General features: G+C 48.0%; 1 protein-coding gene across 3 annotated transcripts in view; it reads left to right on the forward strand.

The window, feature by feature from the left end:
- DDX47 (DEAD-box helicase 47) overlaps positions 1–18,529 on the forward strand; it is a 35,725-nt gene extending 17,196 nt beyond the window's left edge. For all 3 annotated transcript variants that reach the window (XM_075573861.1, XM_075573862.1, XM_075573863.1), the window contains 6 exons: positions 1,603–1,719; positions 8,741–8,887; positions 11,622–11,759; positions 14,619–14,689; positions 16,194–16,323; positions 17,936–18,529. In XM_075573861.1, the coding sequence (XP_075429976.1) occupies positions 1,603–1,719; positions 8,741–8,887; positions 11,622–11,759; positions 14,619–14,689; positions 16,194–16,323; positions 17,936–18,061 (729 nt within the window). In that variant the 3' untranslated portion in view covers positions 18,062–18,529. The remainder of the gene's footprint in view (positions 1–1,602; positions 1,720–8,740; positions 8,888–11,621; positions 11,760–14,618; positions 14,690–16,193; positions 16,324–17,935) is intronic.
- Positions 18,530–25,306: the final 6,777 nt, after the last annotated feature.

Genomic DNA, 25,306 nt, shown 5'->3' on the forward strand with positions numbered 1-25,306 from the left:
TCTTTATGGTGAGGCCGTTTGCTCGTCATCAACATTGTTAGGTCGGCTTTGTTGTTTTTATTATGGTGGGGGAAATCCCAGTTCACATTGCCTCCCTTATAACCCCGCGATCTCCAGGGCAGGAAAAAGGAGCGCTGTCAGGTTACAGAAATATATAGTATACGCCTAAATAAAAAATACCCACACTTACAATTCATATACAGTATATACACATACCAACCATCGCCTGATTACAGGCGTGGTGCCCGTCTCGCTGTGCCCGTCTCGCTGTGCTCGGCTCGCTGTGCCCGGCTCGCTGTGCCCGGCTCGCTGTGCCCGGCTCGCTGTGCCCGCGTTATATTATATAAATTGTAAGTGTGGCGATCTCTCTTTTTAGCAATAAAATATCATATATTTTCTAACTGGACTGGGCCCCCTTTCTGCTATTTTTGCGTGTATGAAAGTATGTTTATCTTATATTTACGCCATCCGTGCACACGATGCGTCGCCGCAGTAATACACACAACACAAAGGGAATAAGCGCTTCATATTTAAAGTAGACATTGGGAAAAGGAGCCCCTGACCTGAAGAGCTTGCAATCTAAGTGGTAAGTGAGGAGAACTTAAGACAGTAGGAGGGGGTTCTGGTAAGTGCGTCTGCAAGGGGCCAAGGTCGATGTATGAGGTGTATAGTATCAGTCACGGAGCTGATCATATGCTGCATTACAGAGGTGGATTTTAAGATGAGTCTTAAAGGTGGATAGAGAGGGGAACATTCCAGAGGTGTGGGGCAGTCAGTGAGAGGTTTAAGGCGGGAGAGGGCTTTAGATACAAAAGGGGTAGAGAGAAGTAATCCTTGAGCAGAACGCAAGTCAGTCGGGAATATAGTGAGATATTAGGGTGAGATGTAAGGAGGGCAGAGGAGTGTATAGTGAGATATTAGGGTGAGATGTAAGGAGGGGCAGAGGAGGGTATAGTGAGATATTAGGGTGAGATGTAAGGAGGGGCAGAGGAGGGTATAGTGAGATATTAGGGTGAGATGTAAGGAGGGGCAGAGGAGTGTATAGTGAGATATTAGGGAGAGATGTAAGGAGGGGCAGAGGAGGGTATAGTGAGAGATTAGGTTTAAGATGTGAGGAGGGTATAGCGAGAGATTAGGGTGGGATGTAAGGAGGGGCAGAAGAGTGTAAAGCTTTAAAAGTGGGGAGGAGAATTGAGTGTGAGATGCGGGATTTGATCGGAAGCCAGGAGAGGGATTTCATGAGGGGAGACGCTGAGACAGATTTAGGAAAGAGTAGAGTGATTCTGGCAGCAGCGTTTAGGATAGATTGTAGGTGAGAGGCGGAAAGGCCGGACAGCAGGAGGTTACAATAGTTGATACAGGAGAGAATGAGGGCCTGGGTTGGTTTTAGCAGTAGAGCGACAGAGGAAGGTAATTATAAAGCCGTTATTAATGTAACCGATGAACATACACTGACGTGCTTGAATCCAGTGGTGTTCTGCCTTTTAAAGGGTATTACCCGGGGCATGGCCCAGTTTCTGCCCCTTCGGCAGTGATTGCAACGCGTATATTACGTGTTATTTCATTATTGGTCTCTGACCCCTTTATTATTTTTCTCCCCAGGTTCAAAAGCTGCAGCGTGCGGCTCTGAAAGACCCAGTAAAATGCTCCGTCTCGTCCAAGTACCAGACAGTAGAAAAACTTCAGCAGTTTTACATCTTCATCCCGTCCAAATTCAAGGTACTCAGCACTTTAGCACCGGTTGCAGACATTCGCATCACCAATAATTAATTCATGTTCCCAGCCTCCGCTTATTCTGTCCCACCTATATAAAACACAATATTCCTGGTCCCACCTATATAAAACACAATATTTCCCGGTCCCACCTATATAAAACACAATATTCCCGGTCCCACCTATATAAAACACAATATTTCCCGGTCCCACCTATATAAAACACAATATTCCTGGTCCCACCTATATAAAACACAATATTTCCCGGTCCCACCTATATAAAACACAATATTTCCCGGTCCCACCTATATAAAACACAACATTCCCTGTCCCACCTATATAAAACACAATATTCCCGGTCCCACCTATATAAAACACAATATTTCCCGGTCCCACCTATATAAAACACAATATTTCCCGGTCCCACCTATATAAAACACAACATTCCCTGTCCCACCTATATAAAACACAATATTTCCCGGTCCCACCTATATAAAACACAATATTTCCCGGTCCCACCTATATAAAACACAACATTCCCTGTCCCACCTATATAAAACACAATATTCCTGGTCCCACCTATATAAAACACAATATTTCCCGGTCCCACCTATATAAAACACAATATTCCCGGTCCCACCTATATAAAACACAATATTTCCCGGTCCCACCTATATAAAACACAATATTTCCCGGTCCCACCTATATAAAACACAATATTTCCCGGTCCCACCTATATAAAACACAACATTCCCTGTCCCACCTATATAAAACACAATATTCCCGGTCCCACCTATATAAAACACAATATTCCCGGTCCCACCTATCTAAAACACAATATTTCCCGGTCCCACCTATATAAAACACAATATTTCCCGGTCCCACCTATATAAAACACAATATTTCCCGGTCCCACCTATATAAAACACAACATTCCCTGTCCCACCTATATAAAACACAACATTCCCTGTCCCACCTATATAAAACACAATATTCCCGGTCCCACCTATATAAAACACAATATTCCCGGTCCCACCTATATAAAGCACAACATTCCCTGTCCCACCTATATAAAGCACAAACTTCCCTGTCCCACCTATATAAAACACAATATTCCCGGTCCCACCTATTTAAAGCACAAACTTCCCTGTCCCACCTATATAAAGCACAATATTCCCTGTCCCACCTATATAAAGCACAAACTTCCCTGTCCCACCTATATAAAGCACAATATTCCCTGTCCCACCTATATAAAGCACAATATTCCCGGTCCCACCTATATAAAGCACAAACTTCCCTGCCCCACCTATATAAAGCACAACATTCCCGGTCCCACCTATATAAAAGCACAACATTCCCTGTCCCACCTATATAAAAGCACAACATTCCCTGTCCCACCTATATAAAAGCACAATATTCCCTGTCCCACCTATATAAAAGCACAACATTCCCTGTCCCACCTATATAAAAGCACAACATTCCCTGTCCCACCTATATAAAGCACAATATTCCCGGTCCCACCTATATAAAAGCACAACATTCCCTGTCCCACCTATATAAAAGCTCAATATTCCCTGTCCCACCTATATAAAGCACAAACTTCCCTGTCCCACCTATATAAAGCACAAACTTCCCTGTCCCACCTATATAAAGCACAATATTCCCGGTCCCACCTATATAAAAGCACAACATTCCCTGTCCCACCTATATAAAACACAACATTCCCGGTCCCACCTATATAAAAGCTCAATATTCCCTGTCCCACCTATATAAAGCACAAACTTCCCTGTCCCACCTATATAAAGCACAAACTTCCCTGTCCCACCTATATAAAGCACAATATTCCCTGTCCCACCTATATAAAGCACAATATTCCCGGTCCCACCTATATAAAAGCACAACATTCCCTGTCCCACCTATATAAAGCACAATATTCCCGGTCCCACCTATATAAAAGCACAACATTCCCTGTCCCACCTATATAAAGCACAAACTTCCCTGTCCCACCTATATAAAGCACAATATTCCCTGTCCCACCTATATAAAAGCACAATCTTCCCTGTCCCACCTATATAAAGCACAATATTCCCTGTCCCACCTATATAAAGCACAATATTCCCGGTCCCACCTATATAAAAGCACAATATTCCCTGTCCCACCTATATAAAAGCACAACATTCCCTGTCCCACCTATATAAAAGCACAACATTCCCTGTCCCACCTATATAAAAGCACAATATTCCCTGTCCCACCTATATAAAAGCACAACATTCCCTGTCCCACCTATATAAAAGCTCAATATTCCCTGTCCCACCTATATAAAGCACAATATTCCCTGTCCCACCTATATAAAAGCACAACATTCCCTGTCCCACCTATATAAAGCACAAACTTCCCTGTCCCACCTATATAAAGCACAATATTCCCTGTCCCACCTATATAAAGCACAAACTTCCCTGTCCCACCTATATAAAGCACAATATTCCCTGTCCCACCTATATAAAAGCACAACATTCCCTGTCCCACCTATATAAAAGCACAACATTCCCTGTCCCACCTATATAAAAGCTCAATATTCCCTGTCCCACCTATATAAAACACAATATTCCCTGTCCCACCTATATAAAACACAATATTCCCTGTCCCACCTATATAAAAGCACAATATTCCCTGTCCCACCTATATAAAAGCACAATATTCCCTGTCCCACCTATATAAAAGCACAATATTCCCTGTCCCACCTATATAAAAGCACAATATTCCCTGTCCCACCTATATAAAAGCACAACATTCCCTTTCCCACCTATATAAAAGCACAATATTCCTTGTCCCACCTATATAAAAGCACAACATTCCCTGTCCCACCTATATAAAAGCACAATATTCCCTGTCCCACCTATATAAAAGCACAACATTCCCGGTCCCACCTATATAAAAACACAATATTCCCGGTCCCACCTATATAAAAACACAATATTCCCGGTCCCACCTATATAAAAACACAATATTCCCGGTCCCACCTATATAAAAACACAATATTCCCGGTCCCACCTATATAAAAACACAATATTCCCGGTCCCACCTATATAAAAACACAATATTCCCGGTCCCACCTATATAAAAGCTCAACATTCCCGGTCCCACCTATATAAAAGCACAACATTCCCAGTCCCACCTATATAAAAGCACAATATTCCCGGTCCCACCTATATAAAAACACAATATTCCCGGTCCCACCTATATAAAAACACAATATTCCCGGTCCCACCTATATAAAAGCACAACATTCCCGGTCCCACCTATATAAAAGCACAACATTCCCGGTCCCACCTATATAAAGCACAATATTCCCGGTCCCACCTATATAAATCACAATATTCCCGGTCCCACCTATATAAAAACACAATATTCCCGGTCCCACCTATATAAAAACACAATATTCCCGGTCCCACCTATATAAAGCACAATATTCCCGGTCCCACCTATATAAAGCACAATATTCCCGGTCCCACCTATATAAAAACACAATATTCCCGGTCCCACCTATATAAAAACACAATATTCCCGGTCCCACCTATATAAAAGCACAACATTCCTTGTCCCACCTATATAAAGCACAATATTCCCGGTCCCACCTATATAAAACACAACATTCCCGGTCCCACCTATATAAAGCACAATATTCCCGGTCCCACCTATATAAAGCACAATATTCCCGGTCCCACCTATATAAAAACACAATATTCCCGGTCCCACCTATATAAAAGCACAATATTCCCTGTCCCACCTATATAAAAGCACAATATTCCCGGTCCCACCTATATAAAAACACAATATTCCCGGTCCCACCTATATAAAGCACAACATTCCCGGTCCCACCTATATAAAGCACAACATTCCCGGTCCCACCTATATAAAAGCACAACATTCCCGGTCCCACCTATATAAAGCACAATATTCCCGGTCCCACCTATATAAAAGCACAACATTCCCGGTCCCACCAATGTTACAGGGGTCTCCCGGTACCTAACGAGACACAGACCCAATGCGACCAATGATATAGTTAAATACTTAGCAGTTTTCCTTCTCTCCGTATCTATGTAGCTGTTTTATATTTGCATCCACTATTCCCTTAGTTGGTTTAATGATGGTAGTTTAGCGTGAATATCGTGTTTCCTGTCATCATTCCCTCTGTCCTCCGAATTCACTCAGCAACAAGAGATCTAGAAATGTCCAGTGTTGCCACGTGTGCGCCAAAGGCTCCGAACAGCCACTCTGAGTGTCGTATAGAGCCGAGGTGGCCAGCTCCAGTCCTCAAGGGCCACCAGCCCAGTCACGTTTTGAGACTATCCCTGCTTAACACAGGTGACTGTTGAAGACTGAGCCTCTGAGCAACCTGTGCTGAAGCTGGGATGTTCTGAAAACGTGACTTAGAGGGACTTTTGAAGACTGGAGTTGGCCACCCCTAGTATAGATTAAAGTCCTTGGATGGGAAAGAGATGAACACTTGGTGGCATTGAGGGTTAATGGATACTTCAAAGATAGAATACCCAGGAGTGTATCTACATGTCTTGTACAGGTCCCCAAACCGGCTTAATTCACCTCAATGCCTACAGATGTTAAGCTGCAAAGGAGGCTTCTGGGTAATGATGTGCAAATGGACCATTGGTTTGCTATCCACTTTGAGTGGATTCCCTCGAGCTTTAGCCAGCTGCCTTACACCAATTATACAGCTACGCCTGGGGCCTGGAAGGGCAGACTCGGAAACCGAGCTGCTGCGTCCTTCTGGACTCATGAGTTGGAGCTTGGTCACTTGTCCTGCATTGTAAACTTGCTAGTGGTTTCAAACCAGTCCGGCTTAATCCGATTCCGGCTGGTGAAAAGTGACAGACCCTCCAGCATGCAAAGTATTTTTACCAATAATTCAAGTTGGAAATGATTCATAATCTCCATTATTGGTGGGAATACGACCCAGTGTTCATGTTTTTAAATCATTTTAAGGCACTGATGTGTTAGACAAAGATCACACATCCGATTCCATTGATGTACATGGCAATGAATCCAGAAGCACAGGATTGAACAATTTCTAACATGGGAAGATTAGGTTGAACTAATTGGGTGAGATACTCCCCTATATTTATACTTTTTGTGGATCCAGAAGAAGATAACCACCAAACTCCAGTCGTCAAGGGCAACCAACAGGTCAGGTTTTAAAGAGAACCCAACTTCAGCACAGCTGGCTCAGTTGTTAACTGCGAAGAAGTGCAGATAAAGAATGAGGCACACGGTCTTAATCACAAACGAAAAAAGGTTTAATGTGCCAAGGAATCCAACGTTTTGGCAGTAATACTGCCTTTCTCAAGGTGTAGGCTACCAAATACAAGTGAACAGCAGATATTTATACACACGTGTACAACCCCCTCTGATACTCGCCCCTCCCTGCTCAGTAGCACGACGTCGACGCCCACGTGGTGACGTCAGCCTTCGTGACACGTATCCCTGGTAGCACAACATGGAGCTGCATAGGGGGGAAAAAACACTGCCACACCACACACCAGTAAGCCACGCCCCCTATAGTGATGTCAGGGCGACGCCCCATTATGACATCACACGTTGGGGGGGGGGGTGGAGTTGGATAGGGGGGGCAGCTCTTCATCAGTGCAGTACTCACATGTGCTGTGGATGTAATCTGTAACCAGCGTACGTTCTGAGGTCTTAGTGCATCACCCTGTGAGTGCTGAAAGATATCCATAAGTAAAACAGATCAGGTATATGTGACATGTAAAAATACATGATATACCTATGTAGTAAATATGTAATAAAACCAATGGATTATAAGCTGCATAAGACTGTATAAATTTATACTACACAGCCCCAAGTATAATAAATATACCTATATAATTCATATGAGTAGTACATCATAATATTGCAAAGTGTATAATGCATATGTCCAGGGGAGAGGGGTGGTGGGGGAAGGAGCTCCCCGGAACCAGCGCACCGGCAGTTAAGTACCCCACCATCACCTATATGTTTGAGTGCGTGCACTACCTCCTTTCCAGTTCAGTTGTTAACTGCACCACCTGTGCTGAAGCAGGGATATCCTTAAAACCTGACCAGTTGGTGGCCCTTGAAGGCTAAAGTTGCCCACCCCTGCCCCCAATGAGATATTCCCAAATTCATGCCTTTTTTAGGCTACACTGATGGTGCCGGCGACGTCAGGCTGCGGTTATAGTGCCGGCGACGTCAGGCTGCGGTTATAGTGCCGGCGACGTCAGGCTGCGGTTATAGTGCCGGCGACGTCAGGCTGCGGTTATAGTGCCGGCGACGTCAGGCTGCGGTTATAGTGCCGGCGACGTCAGGCTGCGGTTATAGTGCCGGCGACGTCAGGCTGCGGTTATAGTGCCGGCGACGTCAGGCTGCGGTTATAGTGCCGGCGACGTCAGGCTGCAGTCGCTGGAAAAATCAAATTGAGATGACTTCCAGTGATCGCCGCGTCGCGCAGACTATAAGCGCACGCGACGGCGGCAATGCATTTGTTTTGACGCGACGTTGCTGCCGCCGGCACTATAAGCGCAGCCTTAAGGGGGAAAATGCCTTCCTGGCTCCAGTGATGGATCAACAGCCTTCCTATATTTACCTTATTCGGCACCCTCCGGTATGAGACGTGTAGCATTTTCTGAACAATATATACAGTATCTGCCGCCACACATGGTTGGTAAATTCCACGTTGTCACCGCGCTTATTATACAGCACTCTTACCTTTGCTGCTGGTGATATCTCCTATCCTCTAAACCTTCTCCAAATTACCTCTGCATCACCACCAATGTCTCTTATCACTCCATGTTGGGAAGCCGTCCTGTTTCCAGCACCCCTTCACTGTATAACATGCTGGGTTATGTTCTTGCAGGGTGATGTTATTAGAGGGAGTTGGGAAGAGTTGGCTATGGATCTTTTCCCCCCCGGCCCCTGCAATGCTGCAGTCCCACTGCTCACTTTCTCACCTGTTTACGCTTTCTCTCAATTCCAGGACAGTTACCTCGTCTACATCCTGAACGAGCTGGCCGGCAATTCCTTCATGATCTTCTGCAGCACGTGCAACAACACACAGCGAGTGGCCCTGATGCTGCGTAACCTGGGTTTCACCGCCATCCCCCTGCATGGGCAAATGAGCCAGGTATGGGGATCTGTTACTGTGTGATGTGGCTGTGCGTGACACGCTGTGTGCCGGTGGTGTGAAACGCGGTGTGCGACACTGTGTCGTGATGCGGAGGAGGGATATATGTGATCTGAAGGTGCGTTATTCTGTTGGCTGGGGCTGATTCTATATGTGCCAATGTGGCCGGTTGGGGAATTTCGTCTGTAAACGACCCAATTGGCCACTTCTCCACATATAGAACCACCTCAGGCCAGGTTCCGTTCTTATCCCGGCTGGGGCACCTCGACCCAGGCTCCGTTCTTATCCCGGCTGGGACACAGCTCGGGCCAGGCCCCGTTCTTATCCCGGCTCGGGCCAGGCTCCGTTCTTATCCCGGCTGGGGCACCTCGGGCCAGGCTCCGTTCTTATCCCGGCTGGGGCACCTCGGGCCAGGCTCCGTTCTTATCCCGGCTGGGGCACACCTCAGGCCAGGCTCCGTTCTTATCCCGGCTCGGACACAGCTCGGGCCAGGCTCCGTTCTTATCCCGGCTGGGGCACAGCTCGGGCCAGGCTCCGTTCTTATCCCGGCTCGGACACACAGCTCGGGCCAGGCTCCGTTCTTATCCCGGCTGGGGCACCTCGGGCCAGGCTCTGTTCTTATCCCGGCTGGGGCACCTCGGGCCAGGCTCCGTTCTTATCCCGGCTGAGGCACCTCGGGCCAGGCTCTGTTCTTATCCCGGCTGGGGCACCTCGGGCCAGGCTCCGTTCTTATCCCAGCTCGGGCCAGGCTCCGTTCTTATCCCGGCTGGGGCACACCTCAGGCCAGGCTCCGTTCTTATCCCGGCTCGGACACAGCTCGGGCCAGGCTCCGTTCTTATCCCGGCTGGGGCACAGCTCGGGCCAGGCTCCGTTCTTATCCCGGCTCGGACACACAGCTCGGGCCAGGCTCCGTTCTTATCCCGGCTGGGGCACCTCGGGCCAGGCTCTGTTCTTATCCCGGCTGGGGCACCTCGGGCCAGGCTCCGTTCTTATCCCGGCTGAGGCACCTCGGGCCAGGCTCTGTTCTTATCCCGGCTGGGGCACCTCGGGCCAGGCTCCGTTCTTATCCCAGCTCGGGCCAGGCTCCGTTCTTATCCCGGCTGGGGCACCTCGGGCCAGGCTCCGTTCTTATCCCGGCTGGGGCACCTCGGGCCAGGCTCCGTTCTTATCCCGGCTGGGACACAGCTCGGGCCAGGCTCCGTTCTTATCCCGGCTGGGGCACCTCGGGCCAGGCTCCGTTCTTATCCCGGCTGGGGCACCTCGGGCCAGGCTCCGTTCTTATCCCGGCTGGGGCACCTCGGGCCAGGCTCCGTTCTTATCCCGGCTGAGGCACCTCGGGCCAGGCTCCGTTCTTATCCCGGCTGGGACACAGCTCGGGCCAGGCTCCGTTCTTATCCCGGCTCGGACACAGCTCGGGCCAGGCTCCGTTCTTATCCCGGCTGGGGCACCTCGGGCCAGGCTCCGTTCTTATCCCGGCTGGGGCACCTCGGGCCAGGCTCCGTTCTTATCCCGGCTGGGACACAGCTCGGGCCAGGCTCCGTTCTTATCCCGGCTCGGACACAGCTCGGGCCAGGCTCCGTTCTTATCCCGGCTCGGGCACACCTCAGGCCAGGCTCCGTTCTTATCCCGGCTCGGACACAGCTCAGGCCAGGCTCCGTTCTTATCCCGGCTGGGGCACAGCTCAGGCCAGCTCCATTCTTATCCCGGCTCGGACACAGCTCGGGCCAGGCTCCGTTCTTATCCCGGCTCGGACACAGCTCGGGCCAGGCTCCGTTCTTATCCCGGCTGAGGCACCTCGGGCCAGGCTCCGTTCTTATCCCGGCTGAGGCACCTCGGGCCAGGCTCCGTTCTTATCCCGGCTGAGGCACCTCGGGCCAGGCTCCGTTCTTATCCCGGCTGAGGCACCTCGGGCCAGGCTCCGTTCTTATCCCGGCTGGGACACAGCTCGGCCAGGCTCCGTTCTTATCCCGGCTCGGACACAGCTCGGCCAGGCTCCGTTCTTATCCCGGCTGGGGCACAGCTCAGGCCGTAGACGATCCTGTATTTAGGATTTCGCCTTCTGTCTCGAGCATTTCTTACGGTTTGTAGCTTCTCACCTTTTACTGGAGGATATTTTAAGAATCCACAACCCTCTATGTAAAGAAGTCCGTCTTTTCCCCCCCGCCTTCCGCCCCCAGCTGCAGAGAACGACCTCTTGTTCTAACACTTCTTTCTCGGAGATGTGCTTCCCTCCTGTACTTTGGTGATACCCCAGATATATTTGCGTTTGCCATATGTCTCTCCTGTCCGGAAGCTGTATGTATTGATGTCCTTTTGTCTTTCCTAATAAATCTAATGCTGCAGACCACAGGTGCTCAACTAAAGTCCTCAAGACCCCTCCCAACAAGTCAGGTCTTAAGGATATTCCAGCTTCAGCACAGGTGGCTCAGTCAAAAACTGAGCCACTGATTGAGCCACCTGTGCTGAAGCAGGGATATCCTTAAAACCTGACCTCTTGAGAGGTCTTGAGGACTGGAGTTGAGCCCCCCTGCTTTAGACCATGTACCATTTTAGTAGCCCATCTTTGCACACTGAAATGTGTCCAGGGGTATGGTCTCTAGGGGAGGAAAGTGGCCTGTTTCTGTGCGCGTCTCTCTGCTTGTGTGTCTGAGCGTTACACTCTCTGCATGTCTCCAGCCCCCTGTAGGTTACGAAGACGCTACCTCTCTGCTAATGACCTTTCTTTTCTCTGCAGAACAAGCGGCTGGGCTCTCTGAACAAGTTCAAGGCCAAATCTCGCTCCATCCTCCTGGCCACAGACGTTGCGAGCCGCGGTCTTGATATCCCACATGTGGATGTTGTGATGAACTTCGACATTCCTACCCACTCTAAGGTGAGCAGATCTATATTATGCCCCTCTCCCTCTTCTCCTCATCCTACATCATCCCTTGTTGAACACGAGGCCTTCTGGATACTGAGGTTGCATCGTCTCTTCCCCACCTCACTCCAACAAATGTTCTGATTTCATCCTCCTCTTACTTTTGGTCATCGCCTTGGTCTTTTATTTCTTCTTTGAATCCAGTTTAGTTCCATCTTTGTCTAACAATGGTCATTTCTTCTTGCGATATGTCTGGCCCACCGCCATTTTCATTTCTTCACCCTTGTGATGTCACAGGTTTTTGTTTGGTTTTGAACCCATTCATTCTTTCTCCCCCCCCTCTACCTTTGGGTAATACCCAGCATGCATTGCATTTGTGCGTGCTCGTCTGTAGTCCGCTTTTGACGCATTCGCGTGCGGTTACAAAGACTTTAAATAGCGAGCAGCATCCCGTGGCATTTTCTCAAACTCAGCAACAAAAGTCAAATAGACATTTTTCAAGTATTTTTAACGATGCAGACTTATTGTACAACGTTTTGGGGAATACCCTTCATGCTGTTCCCTATTTGAAGTCTACGGAGATATTTCTGCTGCAATTCTCACTTCCCAGCCACCATTTTGAAAGGAGTGGAGTGCGCCCCCGCCATCTTTGGATTTTTTGAGGGTTACAAGGAAACACTGAGCAAATGTACAGGCGTAATCCATGTGTAACAAAACACCAATTAAGAAACAACTCCAATCGCAGGGAATGTCAGTAAATCTACAAAATGTGGACACAAAACGGGTAAATCCAAGTAGATCATACAAACCGTGCATTTATTATCAGAAAAAGAGAAATCGTGAAGAAAAAGTTTAAAATCCAAGTAAAAACAATCTCTATCCAGGACGAGACCTGAAAATCGTGATGCAAGAACCGGTACTTGAATGTCAGTCCAGCTCAAATGTAGGTTGCAAACAAAGTTTCCCACCATTACCAGAATCCGTACCGGGTCCACAATCTATCTAAACCATGAATAGTTAGAGGAAGCGGAGCAATATAGAACTAAGCACCTCATCTTTCAATAGGTAGAACAATAATAGTAAGGTTCAAAATACACGGAAAAACTCGCTCATAAATCACTGAAACTGGAGATAGGGCTCAGCCAGAGCGCGGATAAAGGAGAGAGGTGCATCGATATAGGGACCTGGACATCCAACCCCGAGGCAAAAAGTATAACCAGTTACGTAACTCGTATGTGTAAGTTCAGATGCCAGATCTTAGAACCGCTTATCGTAACCTCTACACGTCAGCTGCGTAGATGCTAGGACAGGGAGCCTCGCCGCCGGAAGTGACGCCCGACGTGCGTTTCGCACCTCTATTTGAAATCTTGTTCGCCTAGTAGGACGCTGCTGTCATTTTACATTTGGAGGCGCAAGCTGGCTTGCCATTATTGGCACGACATATGTTGCTAAACATCCTTATTTGAACGTTGTAAATAGAAATGGTTCATGACATTGGATTGCAGGCTCTGCTGCATGTCGGGTAGAATTAGGAGAGATACAATGGTTATTATATTTGGATTATGCAGCATTATGTGGGTCTAAAAAATAGATGGTATTTTTGCATATTGGGTCACACAAAGGATCACGTTTGATATCACCATTTGAACTTCTGGAACTGAATTCTCACGGAGTGTTTTTTGGAATTAAATCTTTAGTGTTGCAATTTAAGGGAAATTAATGTTCGCCCCCCTCGTCCCCCTGTTATACAGAGAATATTGCATTTAGGTTTGCAGTAGTACTACACCATGCATTTTAATGACCGTTAAAGACCATTTTGACAAATTGAGAACATTTCAAAGTATTGCAACTGAAGTTGTGAAACTTGTTTTTACTTCATTTAAAGCCTCTGCGTCGCGTGGGCCAATAGGAAGCCGCCACAGATAATAATTATAATAACTTTATATAGCGCTTTTTTCCCTATGTGACTCTGATCACTTCAGTTACAAAAAGGAAAAGGGAAGAAAACCTCAATGTTTTATAAACAAGACCAAACACAAGGAAAGATACAACACAGGATGGGACGGAGCTGCTGGTATTAAACGCCGGACGGTTGTGGCTCATTAATTAAATGCCTGGGTAAGCAGGTAGTTCCTGAGCCTGTAATAGATTCCCAGAGAGAGGCCTCTGGAACTGTACGAGGCAGAATGTTCCAGAGCGTGGGAGCAGCGCGGCTAAGAGCTCGGGCGCCAGAGGAAGTCACAGAGATTCCGGGAACTGTTAGGAGTCCCTCACCCGCAGGGGGAAGCGAGCGAATGGGGGTGTGGGGAACTAGAAGCTCTCAGATAGCTGGGAATGTCGGGCTTTGTATGTCAACAGGCCAATCTGGAAATAAATTCTACAGGTGACGTTGCTGCTTCCTATTGGCCCACGTAACTTGTGAGATTTAAACTGCCATTTTGTTGTCCCAGAAGGGATTGAAACGCACTTTTACCAGGAAGTATCTTGAGAACCAGGATGTCACTGGAGCTGAAATGAACACGGCGGCCCCACTGACCCTCTGATTCCCACCTTGGTAAAAAAAAAAAAGAAACGGGAGGAACTGATCCATTACATGTTTCTGACCCACTAAACTTCCTGTATTCTCAAATCCTATAAAATGTACTATACAGGTGTGGGGGAAACAACAACAATCTAGTTAATGCTAAGCAAAGTATTCTATATAATAACCTTGTTATTACTGGGAAATGTTCAAAATGGCAGATGGAAAATTTGAGCTCTTGTTTGTAAAGACAAAATCTGTTGACCGTTTTATTTGTTGCAATAAAATAGTTTAGTATAAATGAGCCCCGCAGCGTGAATCTGTAGTCTTAACGCCGAGTATCTCTCCGGCAGGATTACATTCACCGGGTCGGCCGGACCGCTCGAGCTGGGAGGTCGGGGAGATCCATCACGTTTGTAACACAGTAAGTTTTATTTATACAAATGTTTTACCTGGCAGTAATACTCTGAGAGTTTCCTCTCGTTTTCACGTATGTCCTGGGAACAGTGTTATAGCAATACATGGTTATATCAATGTGCAGAGGTTATACAGTCAATACACAGACATTTCATTCACAGATAGAGTTGGAGAATTGGGTACAGGGGATAAAGGGCTGGTGAGTTTCAGATTGAAATAGAGAAGCTTTAACATCAGCAAACGGTTCGCATCCTTTGGTTGTGCCAAAGGCTGTCCGCCTTTGGGCTGACGCAGATGTACACTGAAGGAGTTCAGGTTGAATGCAGCTGCGAATACAAAGTTCTTTGTGTCCTCTTGGCTCAGTTACCTTCCAGTGGGTGGGGCTGACGTTCCACAAAGTAAGTTGATTTTACATCAGGGTCGTGGTTAGATGGCGTCTCTGCCAGTGCCCTGCAACAGGTCGTGCGTAGAACTCTTGCCACTGAGGTCGGAAATCCGTGGTGCGACCTCTTGGCTGCCTTGTAGACTTGGCTTCTCCGTCATGGGGTCTGCACTCCAGGGACCCAATGATGCAGTCGCCACGTCGTTTTTCGAGGGGAGATAGAAGCGCAGAACGCTCGGAGGAAGTGGAACCGAAGGAGGACGGAGTGCGTGCTGGAGGGGCCGTGGCAGTCTAGTGCAGCGGCTCATCTGCCACTCAAAGGTGCAATCCCTTCTATTCGTTTATATATATATATATTCAAGAGCACCCAATTACATTCATAGACAACAGGCCTAAACTTCCTTGTACCTTTCTAAATTGAAGAAATGTCCCCTTAAATTCCTTCCTGTCTGGGATAGAACGGCATGGCAGACAGGGACGGATGACGCTTTCATTCAAATCTATGTTGCTGCCCTCACTTGGAGGGAGAGCCAATAAACAGTGAGGATAAGAGCAGCAGAGGATTCTGGGAGAGGGAATGGCCTGATACCGGACACATTGCCAAACCATACAACTAAAGTAATTCATAAATCGCTAGCTCAGCAGGGGCCAGCTCCAGTCCTCAAGGGCCACCAGCAGGTCAGCTTTTCAGGATATCCCTGCTTCAGTTGACTGAGCCACCTGTGCTGAAGCAGGGGTATCCTTAACACCTGACCTGTTGATGGCCCTGGAGGACCGGAGTGGGGAGAGGAATTGGAACAAGATCTACAAAGTATTTTTAACTTGAGCAAATCGTAAAGTCCTATCTTTCTGTATAAGGCCCGTCAGTACTGGGGTGAGCTCTCCCACTTCATAGAACAGCACCTAAGGAGGTGCCGTTCCAAAAGTACCATTTTATCCTTCAATTATCCCTTTCTTTTCATATTTTTTTTGTGTGAAAATATTTCCGCTATGAGGAATATTTACGTAAAATGTAAATGATTAAAACGGCCTAAATGGCGTTTATTTTCTAGTATAATGTGAGGGACGGCCTCTTCGTCCTAATTGTACAGTGGAGCTGTAACCGCGGCCTCTCATGTCCTGTGCGCAGGTACGACGTGGAGCTGTTTCAGCGAATCGAACACCTGATCGGTAAGAAGCTCCCGGCATTCCCTACACAGGAGGAGGAAGTGATGATGCTGAACGAGAGGGTTTCCGAGGCCCAGAGATTCGCTCGGATTGTACGTGCCACGTGCTGCTTCAATAGTGTCTCTTACCTCACCACGACTCCCCCCTGTCCGTATGGACTTGTCCATCTGTCTGCCTGCTTTACTGTTCCAAATCTGAAGCTCTGCATTATCGCCGGGACCGGGTCCTCGATTATAAAAAAAAAACGGGTACCCGGCCAAAATTAAAGGTTCTACCCGGTCTTTTACCCGCTTTGACACTTACCTGCAGGGTGGCGGCGACATCTAGGACCAGCCGCAGCCGTCCTGTGGCGGTGGCAGCTTCGGAGGTGTCTTCAGCCGGCGGGGGAGCTGCAGGAATCCCACAGCACCGGAGCAGGTAAACAGTGTGTGTGTGTGTGAGCCGCCGGGGAACCACATGACCGGAGACGGAGCGTTCCTATTGGACAGCCGGCTGTCCAATAGGAACGCTCTGTCTCCTGCTCCAGTCACGTGGTTACACACACACACACACACACCTACTTACCTTACCTGCTCCGGTACGGTGGAAGTGATTCCTGCAGCTCCCCCGCCGGCTGAAGACACCTCAGATACTGCCACCGACACAGGACCGCTGCTGCTGGTCCTAGATGTCTTCGTAAAGGTAAGTATTAAGATTATTTTCAGCTATTCTGACATTACCTGACGCCGAGCCCACTTCTCAGTTGCCGGGTCCGGGTAATGTCCGGGTAGCTGGAAATGTGCCGGGTAATTCCGGGTCCTCGGTACACCACTAGCCAGGATGCAAGGATTTAGATTAGGGGTGGCCAGTTCTCAAGGGTCACTGAGCCACCTGTGCGGAAACTGGGATGCACACACCTTCTCCCCCCGCCTCTGCCTGCCGCCTTCTCTCCCGCCTCTGCCTGCCGCCTTCTCTCCCGCCTCTGCCTGCCGCCTTCTCCCCTGCCTCTGCCTGCCGCCTTCTCTCCCGCCTCTGCCTGCCGCCTTCTCTCCCGCCTCTGCCTGGCCTCCCATAATTTCTTATGATCAGCTGGTGGAGAAACTCTCTAAGGTCACTGCTTTTGAAGCAGGTGACGTTTGGACCCTTAACCCCCAAAAAGTGGGTGGGGAACTCAATAGACAGGCAATAGGATCACTTAATAAGGCACGGCACCACTACTTTTGAATGGCACACCTGTGGTAGTTGAGCGAAGCTGATGAGTAACACACAAATGAACCTGAAGAGTGTGTGTAACAGTGGTGTAGATGAACCTGAAGGAGGAGTGTGTGTAACGGTGGTGTAAATGAACCTGAAGGAGGTGTGTGTGTGTAACAGTGGTGTAAATGAACCTGAAGGAGGTGTGTGTGTGACAGTGGTGTAAATGAACCTGAAGGAGGTGTGTGTGTGACAGTGGTGTAGATGAACCTGAAGGAGGAGTGTGTGTAACAGTGGTGTAGATGAACCTGACACTAATCCCTCGCTGGTATTACGTAAATTTGTGTATCTCCCTGTGGCCCAGACACCAAAATTAGATTGTAAGCCCTGTAGGGCACGAACGTGTGCATGCAAAAGTCTATGTACAGCTCCACGCATCATTGCTACAGAAGAACCTTAATTTTGTTCTTCGTCTCTAGCACTCTACTCTTTGGTCTGTATTTTCCCTAATCTGTCATCCCATCTTTCCAGGAATTAAGAGAACATGGAGATAAGAGAAAGCGTCCACGGGAGCAGCCAGCAGAGGACACGGAGGGCTCTTCACACATGAGAAAAAAAGTGAAGGGGGGCAAATTCAAAAAGAAGATGATCCATTAAACATACATTTAAAGGACTCTGAAACGGAGAACTTGGCCTCCTGAAGTTTCCAAGAGAACAGAAGTTATTGAGACGTCTATGGAAGCCTCGTCAAAAAGGAAAACTCTATACTCGACATACATCTATAGGCTTTATTCGTGAATCTCCAGGACACGAGCGGGACCTCACCGTACATCTAAATAATGGTTTAGAACCTGGCTGGAGCCTCCCCAGAAACCCTTATAATGTACACACTGAACAGGTTGGCCTGGAACCTGCACCCAACCATGGATGATTCAACTTGGATGGCTCAACTTTCTTCTCAACTAAGGACATTGAAACTTCCTACTATTGTTCTATTCAATTTTATAATGTGCAGTGCCATCGTCCTAATGTTTAGGCACTTAGACATACGGGTTTCCATATTTTTCAACAGGGTCTCTGGCCACCAACATATTTCCTACAATAAATAAAATGAACTCTTTCTTAGCTCTCTGTCGCAGACATGTTTGGCGTCCGCTTCAGCTAGTTTAGAAGCTACATGCTCGTATGGGTAGCTTCCTAAAAATCCAGTGTGTCTGCTCCTTATTGTTACAATAGCTGGTGATATGGTACTTTTCAGTGGATCAGCACAAGTTCTTAATAGATTAATTGTTTTAACTACTTTAGAAACCTCACAGGTTGTTTATAGTTGAAGACACGGGAGACTTGACACCGTACGTTTTGATTCCATCACGGAGCTCTATGGTGTTGGTTCCCTCAGAGGTTTCACAACCTGCACTCCTACAGACTTGGTACAGGGGATCCATACCCACTGCATAAATCAAGATATAGAAGTGTTGCGTACCCGTGGCATCCTGCTTTAGGCTTTGGTCCCGCTGCGTCCGGCAGCGCGCGCCACCAGCCTCTTAGGCCTGGGGCATAGTAAGTTTAAGCGTCGCTGAGGTGGGCTGAGCCGCGCTGAGCAGATGCACAAAGCCCCTGCATCTGTCATCAGCGCGGCTATAGTTTCCCCCTCCGCATGCGCGCTGATGCGTGCGGAGGCTGAGAAACTTGGAATAGGCAGGTTTGAAATTTGCCGCTCGGGGAAGCGGAGGAGTGGTCACGTGACCGCTCCCATCCAATGGGAGCCGCTCCCATCCAATGGGAGCCGCTCCCATCCAATGGGAGCCGCTCCCATCCAATGGGAGCCGCTCCCATCCAATGGGAGCCGCTCCCATCCAATGGGAGCCGCTCCCATCCAATGGGAGCCGCTCCCATCCAATGGGAGCCGCTCCCATCCAATGGGAGCCGCTCCCATCCAATGGGAGCGGGGGACTAGCCACGCCTCCACCCCGCCCCCTGAGCGCGCTCACTGCCTCCCCTGCAAGGACAGAAAAAAAGCCCCATTTTCTGCAGGCGAGGCAGAGCAGGAGCGCGCCTCAGCGAGCTTCAATGTACTATGTCCCAGGCCTTACCTGCAATCTGTTGGTCCCCGCTGCCTCCTCCCTCTGTGGCTCACTACGTGCTGTGATGCGTCAGCCGGCAACTGCTATCAGAAGGTGGTGTTCTGAAGCGTTGACGCGTCATGTGGTGCGCGTGTGAGCCAATGAGGAGGGAGGGAAGGAGGGAGGCGGCCTGTTGAGCTGTGTGTGTCATGGCTTGTTTTTTTTTTTTTTTTACTTTTGGCCGGCTCCGTTTCATGAGGGAGTGAGGAGTGAATGCTGAGCGCTGAGCGCTGAATGCTGAACTCCATGTGTTGTGTTTTTTATTTTGATCCGGCCAATCAGAGGGGCACTTCACTGAGCAGGAACTAGTCTGCGTGCGTGTGTTGCTTCACTCTCCCCTCTGCAGACTCACTGCCTTTGCAAACACCCTGTGTTAATGCCTGAATTGTTTGGGAAGGAAAGTGTTTGTGCAAAGATTTCTGGTATGAGGCTCAGGGGGGGAAACAAACATATACTAGTTTGTCCGGTGTCTGTCGTGGCCCCGCTCCCTCATAATGGCTGCGCCCCCTCGGCCCGTTTTGGCCACGCCCCCCGCACGCAAAAATGCTCCCTGTGGACCGGAGATAGCATGAAGTGCCTCTCAAAGTGCCGCCTGTATGCAGTGCGGGCGCGCTGTCTGAGGCAGTGGGGCCTTAGCCTTAGGCCTGGGACATAGTGGTGTGAGCAAGGCTGAGCCGTGCTGAGCTGCGCTCACACTCGGCACTGAGCCCCTGCAGCCGCAATGAGAGCGGCTTTAGCAGGGGCTCGCACACGCGTCCGCACGCTTGGGGAAGCGTGTGTCTCACCAAGTTTTCAAATTTGGCGCTCGCCGGAGCGCAGGGCCGGTCACGTGAGCTGTTCGCCCAATGAGGTCGAACCAGCTCCGTGACGTCACTGGCCCGCCCCCGACACACCCATGGACGGCGCGCTGTGTAAGGCCAGGGAAAGCACCGCTTTCCCTGAGCCTCAGCGCGCCTCCGCACTGATTAAATCACTATATCCCAGGCCTTAGAGTCAATGTTCAAGCTGGATATTTGCCCAACTTCTCACTGTATTGACAAGGAACACACCGTAAGAATGTAGCTTCTGTAATTTCAGTGAATTGCCTTATTACGGCTCAATAAGGGGCTTGTGTCTTTGTCTTTAGATGGTTAACATTTGCAGTGCATTTCGAGAATAAATTTGGGCACACCTCCAAAATGCGATCTTCCCAAGTATGACTTCATGCCTTTCTAAAAATAAATGTGACCTGACATGAGTGATGTTTACACACAGAAACGGGTGCTCCCACGTTATTTCCGTTCAATCTAAAGTTCGTCACAACATACCGGAGTCTCATTCTCGAGCACATTCCATGAACGCAATACAGACCAATGGTTGACATTTCCTTTAGAAGTGAGCAGGAGGTTGTTTGATTTGTATAATCATTAAATCACAATCTGTTCATTGCCTTTCTGAAACTCACTGATTCCTATTGTGTACTTATTGTTTTATCTATTTATAGAATGTGTTGCCATTAACATTGCGTTACCTCTCGTTTTCACACATGTCCTGGTTCTGATGACAAATACATGATTTCATTAAGGGAACAGGATTATTTATACATTATGTATAAAGACATTGCATGCACAGTTGAACATATTTTATACACCATACACCCTGTAATATGTAAATAGTATTGGCCGGCCGCTTATCTAACAGTAGCTGAGTTGGTTAATGGCACTAAACTAGGAACATCTATAAAGTATGAGAGCACACACAATATGTATGTGATGATGTCGTGCCCTTTGTCTTAGTCGTTACACAAACTGTTAAAAGGACTTTCCCGCCTAATACCAAAGTGTACTAATGGCAGTGACCTATTTTTAAAGCTGCAATACGGGTTAACTTTTAAAAATATGTATTTTCTATTACAGGTTTGAAGCAGGGGGTCTCCGGAGCTGTGTTAATTTCAGCACCGGGGACCCCCTGCTTCCATAGATACTTACCTATAGGGGGTGCAGGTATCTGCAGAGTTTAAAAGGTCCAGGTCACATGAGCCAATAGGAAGCCGCACTGGATGACATCCCGGCTTCCTATTGGCCTGCGTGACTAGTGGCGGTTTTATCATTTTGCGCCCATAGGCTTTTGGGTTATTGCAGCCCCTTGGGTACTTACCGCCCGGGCGATTCCCTGAGTGTCTCTCCTGCAGCAGCGTCATGTCGCAGCGGCATAATTTGATGGGTCGCCATTACAACGTAATGCTGCAGGAGGATGGACGCTCCCGACAAGGGAAGTCCCACAAGCCTATTCAGCCTTGAGAGAAAAAAAGGTTGGACATCTCTTTAGAAAGGAAAGGTATACAGGGATATACCAAATAAGTAAACATGGGAAGGATGTTGATCCAGGGATTAATCCGATTGCTAATTCTTGGAGTCAGGAAGGAATTAATTTTTCCCCTTATGAGATATCATTGGATGATATGACACTGGGGTTTTTTGTTTGCGTTCCTCTGGATCAATACGCAAGTATAGATATAGAATAATGTATCTATTGTCTACATTTAGCATAGGTTGAACTTGATGGACCTACGTCTTTTTTCAACCCCATCTACTATGTAACTATGTAATATCCGCCTCTGCGTGTGATGCGGGACATTTAAACCGCCATTATGTTAGGCACACCGTTTCTCTTCCTGCAGCAATACTAACCTCCCTCGTTGGTGCCAGTATCTCTGGAAGCAGGGGGTCACCAGAGCTGAAATTAACGAGGTTCTGCTTCGGAGCCCCCTCTCCCCCCCCCCCTCAGCCCCCTTTCCCCTCCAAACCCCACCCCGCCTTCAGTCCTGTAAGACAAAAATAAAATGTAAAAAAGAAAGTTGAGCCGTATTGCTACTTTATGGTGTCACGTTTTGGTGATTGCATTGTTTAAAAATACTTGTCAGACTTTGGTCATTTTGTTTTAGTTTGTAAACATGGGGAGCTGAGATTTGGGAGGGGGTTTGATTTCCGGCTTCTGTCTGACGTCACTGTACGTTCTACAAGAGTTTGCACAGGCAGAGCCCCCACTCTCCCCCTCCCCTTATCTTTATTACACCTCTGAGGATTGGGTGGGATAAGGGGAAAAATAAATCTTGGTTGACCACTCCATTCAAAGGCCCCTTAGAAATGCAACGAATGAATTTCCAGGGGAAGGAAAGAAGCCGAATGCCCGCCTTTACCACCTGAAATGTTACAGGAATTGAAGTTGATTGTGAATGGTTTTAGAGGTGGCTTTTTTTGGCCAGCGATGTGGGATTTACCAGTTAAACGCAGATAAACTTTACCCTCATTGCATGAATCTAACTATGCACGTAACTGGTCCCTTTATACACATACAATCTTCCACATCGCGACCGTGAGATCCCCCCCCCCCCCCAACGACCTAAGGGGAGGCGGTGGCCAACGGACGCCATGGCGACTGGAGTGTGGGTGGGGGGAGGTGCTACGTGTAAGTGATTTTGTATGTACAGAACCCCAACCCAATAACTAGTTCCTGCCCTCCTGGGCGGACCGCATTGATTATAGCGTTAGTAACTATAGCAGTGGCAGGCAACATGATTTACATGCGAACTCACACACACTCTCACACTCACACACACACTCTCACACACACACTCACACACACACTCACACACACACTCTCACACATACTCTCACACACACTCTCACACTCTCACAGTCACACATACTCTCACACTCTCACACACACTCTCACACACTCACACACACACACACACACACACACACTGTACCCCGTGTAACTATAGCAGTGGCAGGCAACATGATTTACATGCGATCATTGAGCCATCAGAAGGGCCGCACTACACACACACACTCACACTCACACACTCTCTCACTCACACACACACTCAAACACTCTCTGTACCCGGTGTAACATACGCCAATCTAGCAGATCTTCAAGGTTATTAATTAAATATTCACGCTTTTATTTTTTAACTTAGATTTTTTTTTCAATCAAAGATTTCTCTGAAGACACAATTGTCCATTTCTGGGACTCTCCCGACAACACGAAGTGAACCAAACGATCCGACTTGCTAGAGCCACATATAACATCCCAGGGCTAGAAACCGGCTTCGGTAACTGTAGGTAACGGCATATTTAATCGTTTGGCCCTGTGACTGCTTGTCATGGAAAAGCCAATGGCCTGGGAAACTGTGTCTGCAACTAAACAGTAAATGTGTGTGCGCCGGAATGAGTGGGATTCTGGGAATAAGGAGCGGGGCTGAGTTTGCTGCACCGATCACTTTTGCTTTGATTGTGTGTTTGTATTCGAGTAACAACAAGTTGTGTAACCATTACAGAGCCCTCTCAATGGGGCCTGGTTTGTAAGCATCAGAACGGCTCCTACTATAACTCAGTTACATAATGACATACTTACATAATTACACAGTTACATAGTAGATGAGGTTGAAAAAGACGTCCAGTTCAACCTGTGCTAAATATAGACAGGAGGTTTTCTGGTCGGAAAAAGACTGTGTAAGATTTCTTCCGGGAACACAAGTTAATCAGCAGCAGCATCACTCACAATAGTATCCACACTTTGCTGTGGCGTGCACGATGAGGAGAATATAATAGTATTCAGTATTATTAAGTATTACAAGTATATAGCCAATTGTCGCGCCCCACAGTTTGCGCAGTTATGCTCTATGAGTCAAGATGTCAGTCTTCGCTGAATAGTTTGTGTCTTACAAATGAGCGTTGCCTTCTGTATGAGGAGTGTTGTTACTGTTGTAGAATGTGGCGCATTGAAATGACGAGACATTTCTTAATCCAGAGACCCGGGCTCAAGAGGCAAATGTAACGCCATAAATCAGCCAACTAGTCGCAGACACGCGAGAGAAGATGAACCCTTTGTGTGCCACAGGGGCACGCCACACCAAAGTGCCACACGACCCCTCCGGCACTCGTGATCGCGCCGTCGGTGATGGCGCCGTCCTCTTCTTCCTGCCGGATCGTCGTGAGCGCGATTCTCCCCAACAGAACCAAGCGCGTCAATTATGACGTAGCTATAGCGTCTTGACGCCCATAGAGGGGCCAGACCCTGGTGATGTAGTGGCTAAGTCCTTGGGCACCCAAAGGGTTAGTATGTAGATGATGGGGCAGGGATGTTGCAGCGCACGTTGAGACAAAGGGAAAGGGCAGTGGGAACAGCGCTAAAGCTAGAAATGCAAAAATTAGTGTATAATAACAACTAATAATATATAAACTCCTAAAATATTAGGTAAAGGCTGCCAGGCACAATAGGTGACACAAACCAAACAATGACAATAGATAAAGATAAACCGGCGCCAAAAAGAAGGAAAATCTGACCAAATATAGTCCAATTCAAAGGGTTGGGATGAGTTCCATGGAAGTGTCCTCAATGCAATCTTTAAGGTGGGTCTTAAAGGTGGATAGAGAGGGTGCTGGTCGGGTATTGAGGGGAAGGACATTCCAGAGGTGTGGGGCAGTCAGTGAAAAAGGTGGGAGAGAGCTTTAGATACCAAAGGGGTAGAGAGAAGACATCCTTGAGAAGAACGCAAGAGTTGGGCAGGTGTACAGCGAGAAATTAGGGTGAGATGTAAGGAGGGGCAGGGGGGTGTATAGTGAGAAATTAGGGTGAGATGTAAGGAGGGGCAGAGGGGTGTATAGCGAGAAATTAGGGTGAAATGTAAGGAGGGGCAGAGGGGTTTATAGTGAGATATTAGGGTGAGATGTAAGGAGGTGCAGAGGAGGGTATAGTGAGATATTAGGGTGAGATGTAAGGAGGAGCAGAGGAG

This window comes from Ascaphus truei, chromosome 17 (genome assembly GCF_040206685.1).
Source record: "Ascaphus truei isolate aAscTru1 chromosome 17, aAscTru1.hap1, whole genome shotgun sequence".
Lineage (NCBI taxonomy): Eukaryota > Metazoa > Chordata > Amphibia > Anura > Ascaphidae > Ascaphus > Ascaphus truei.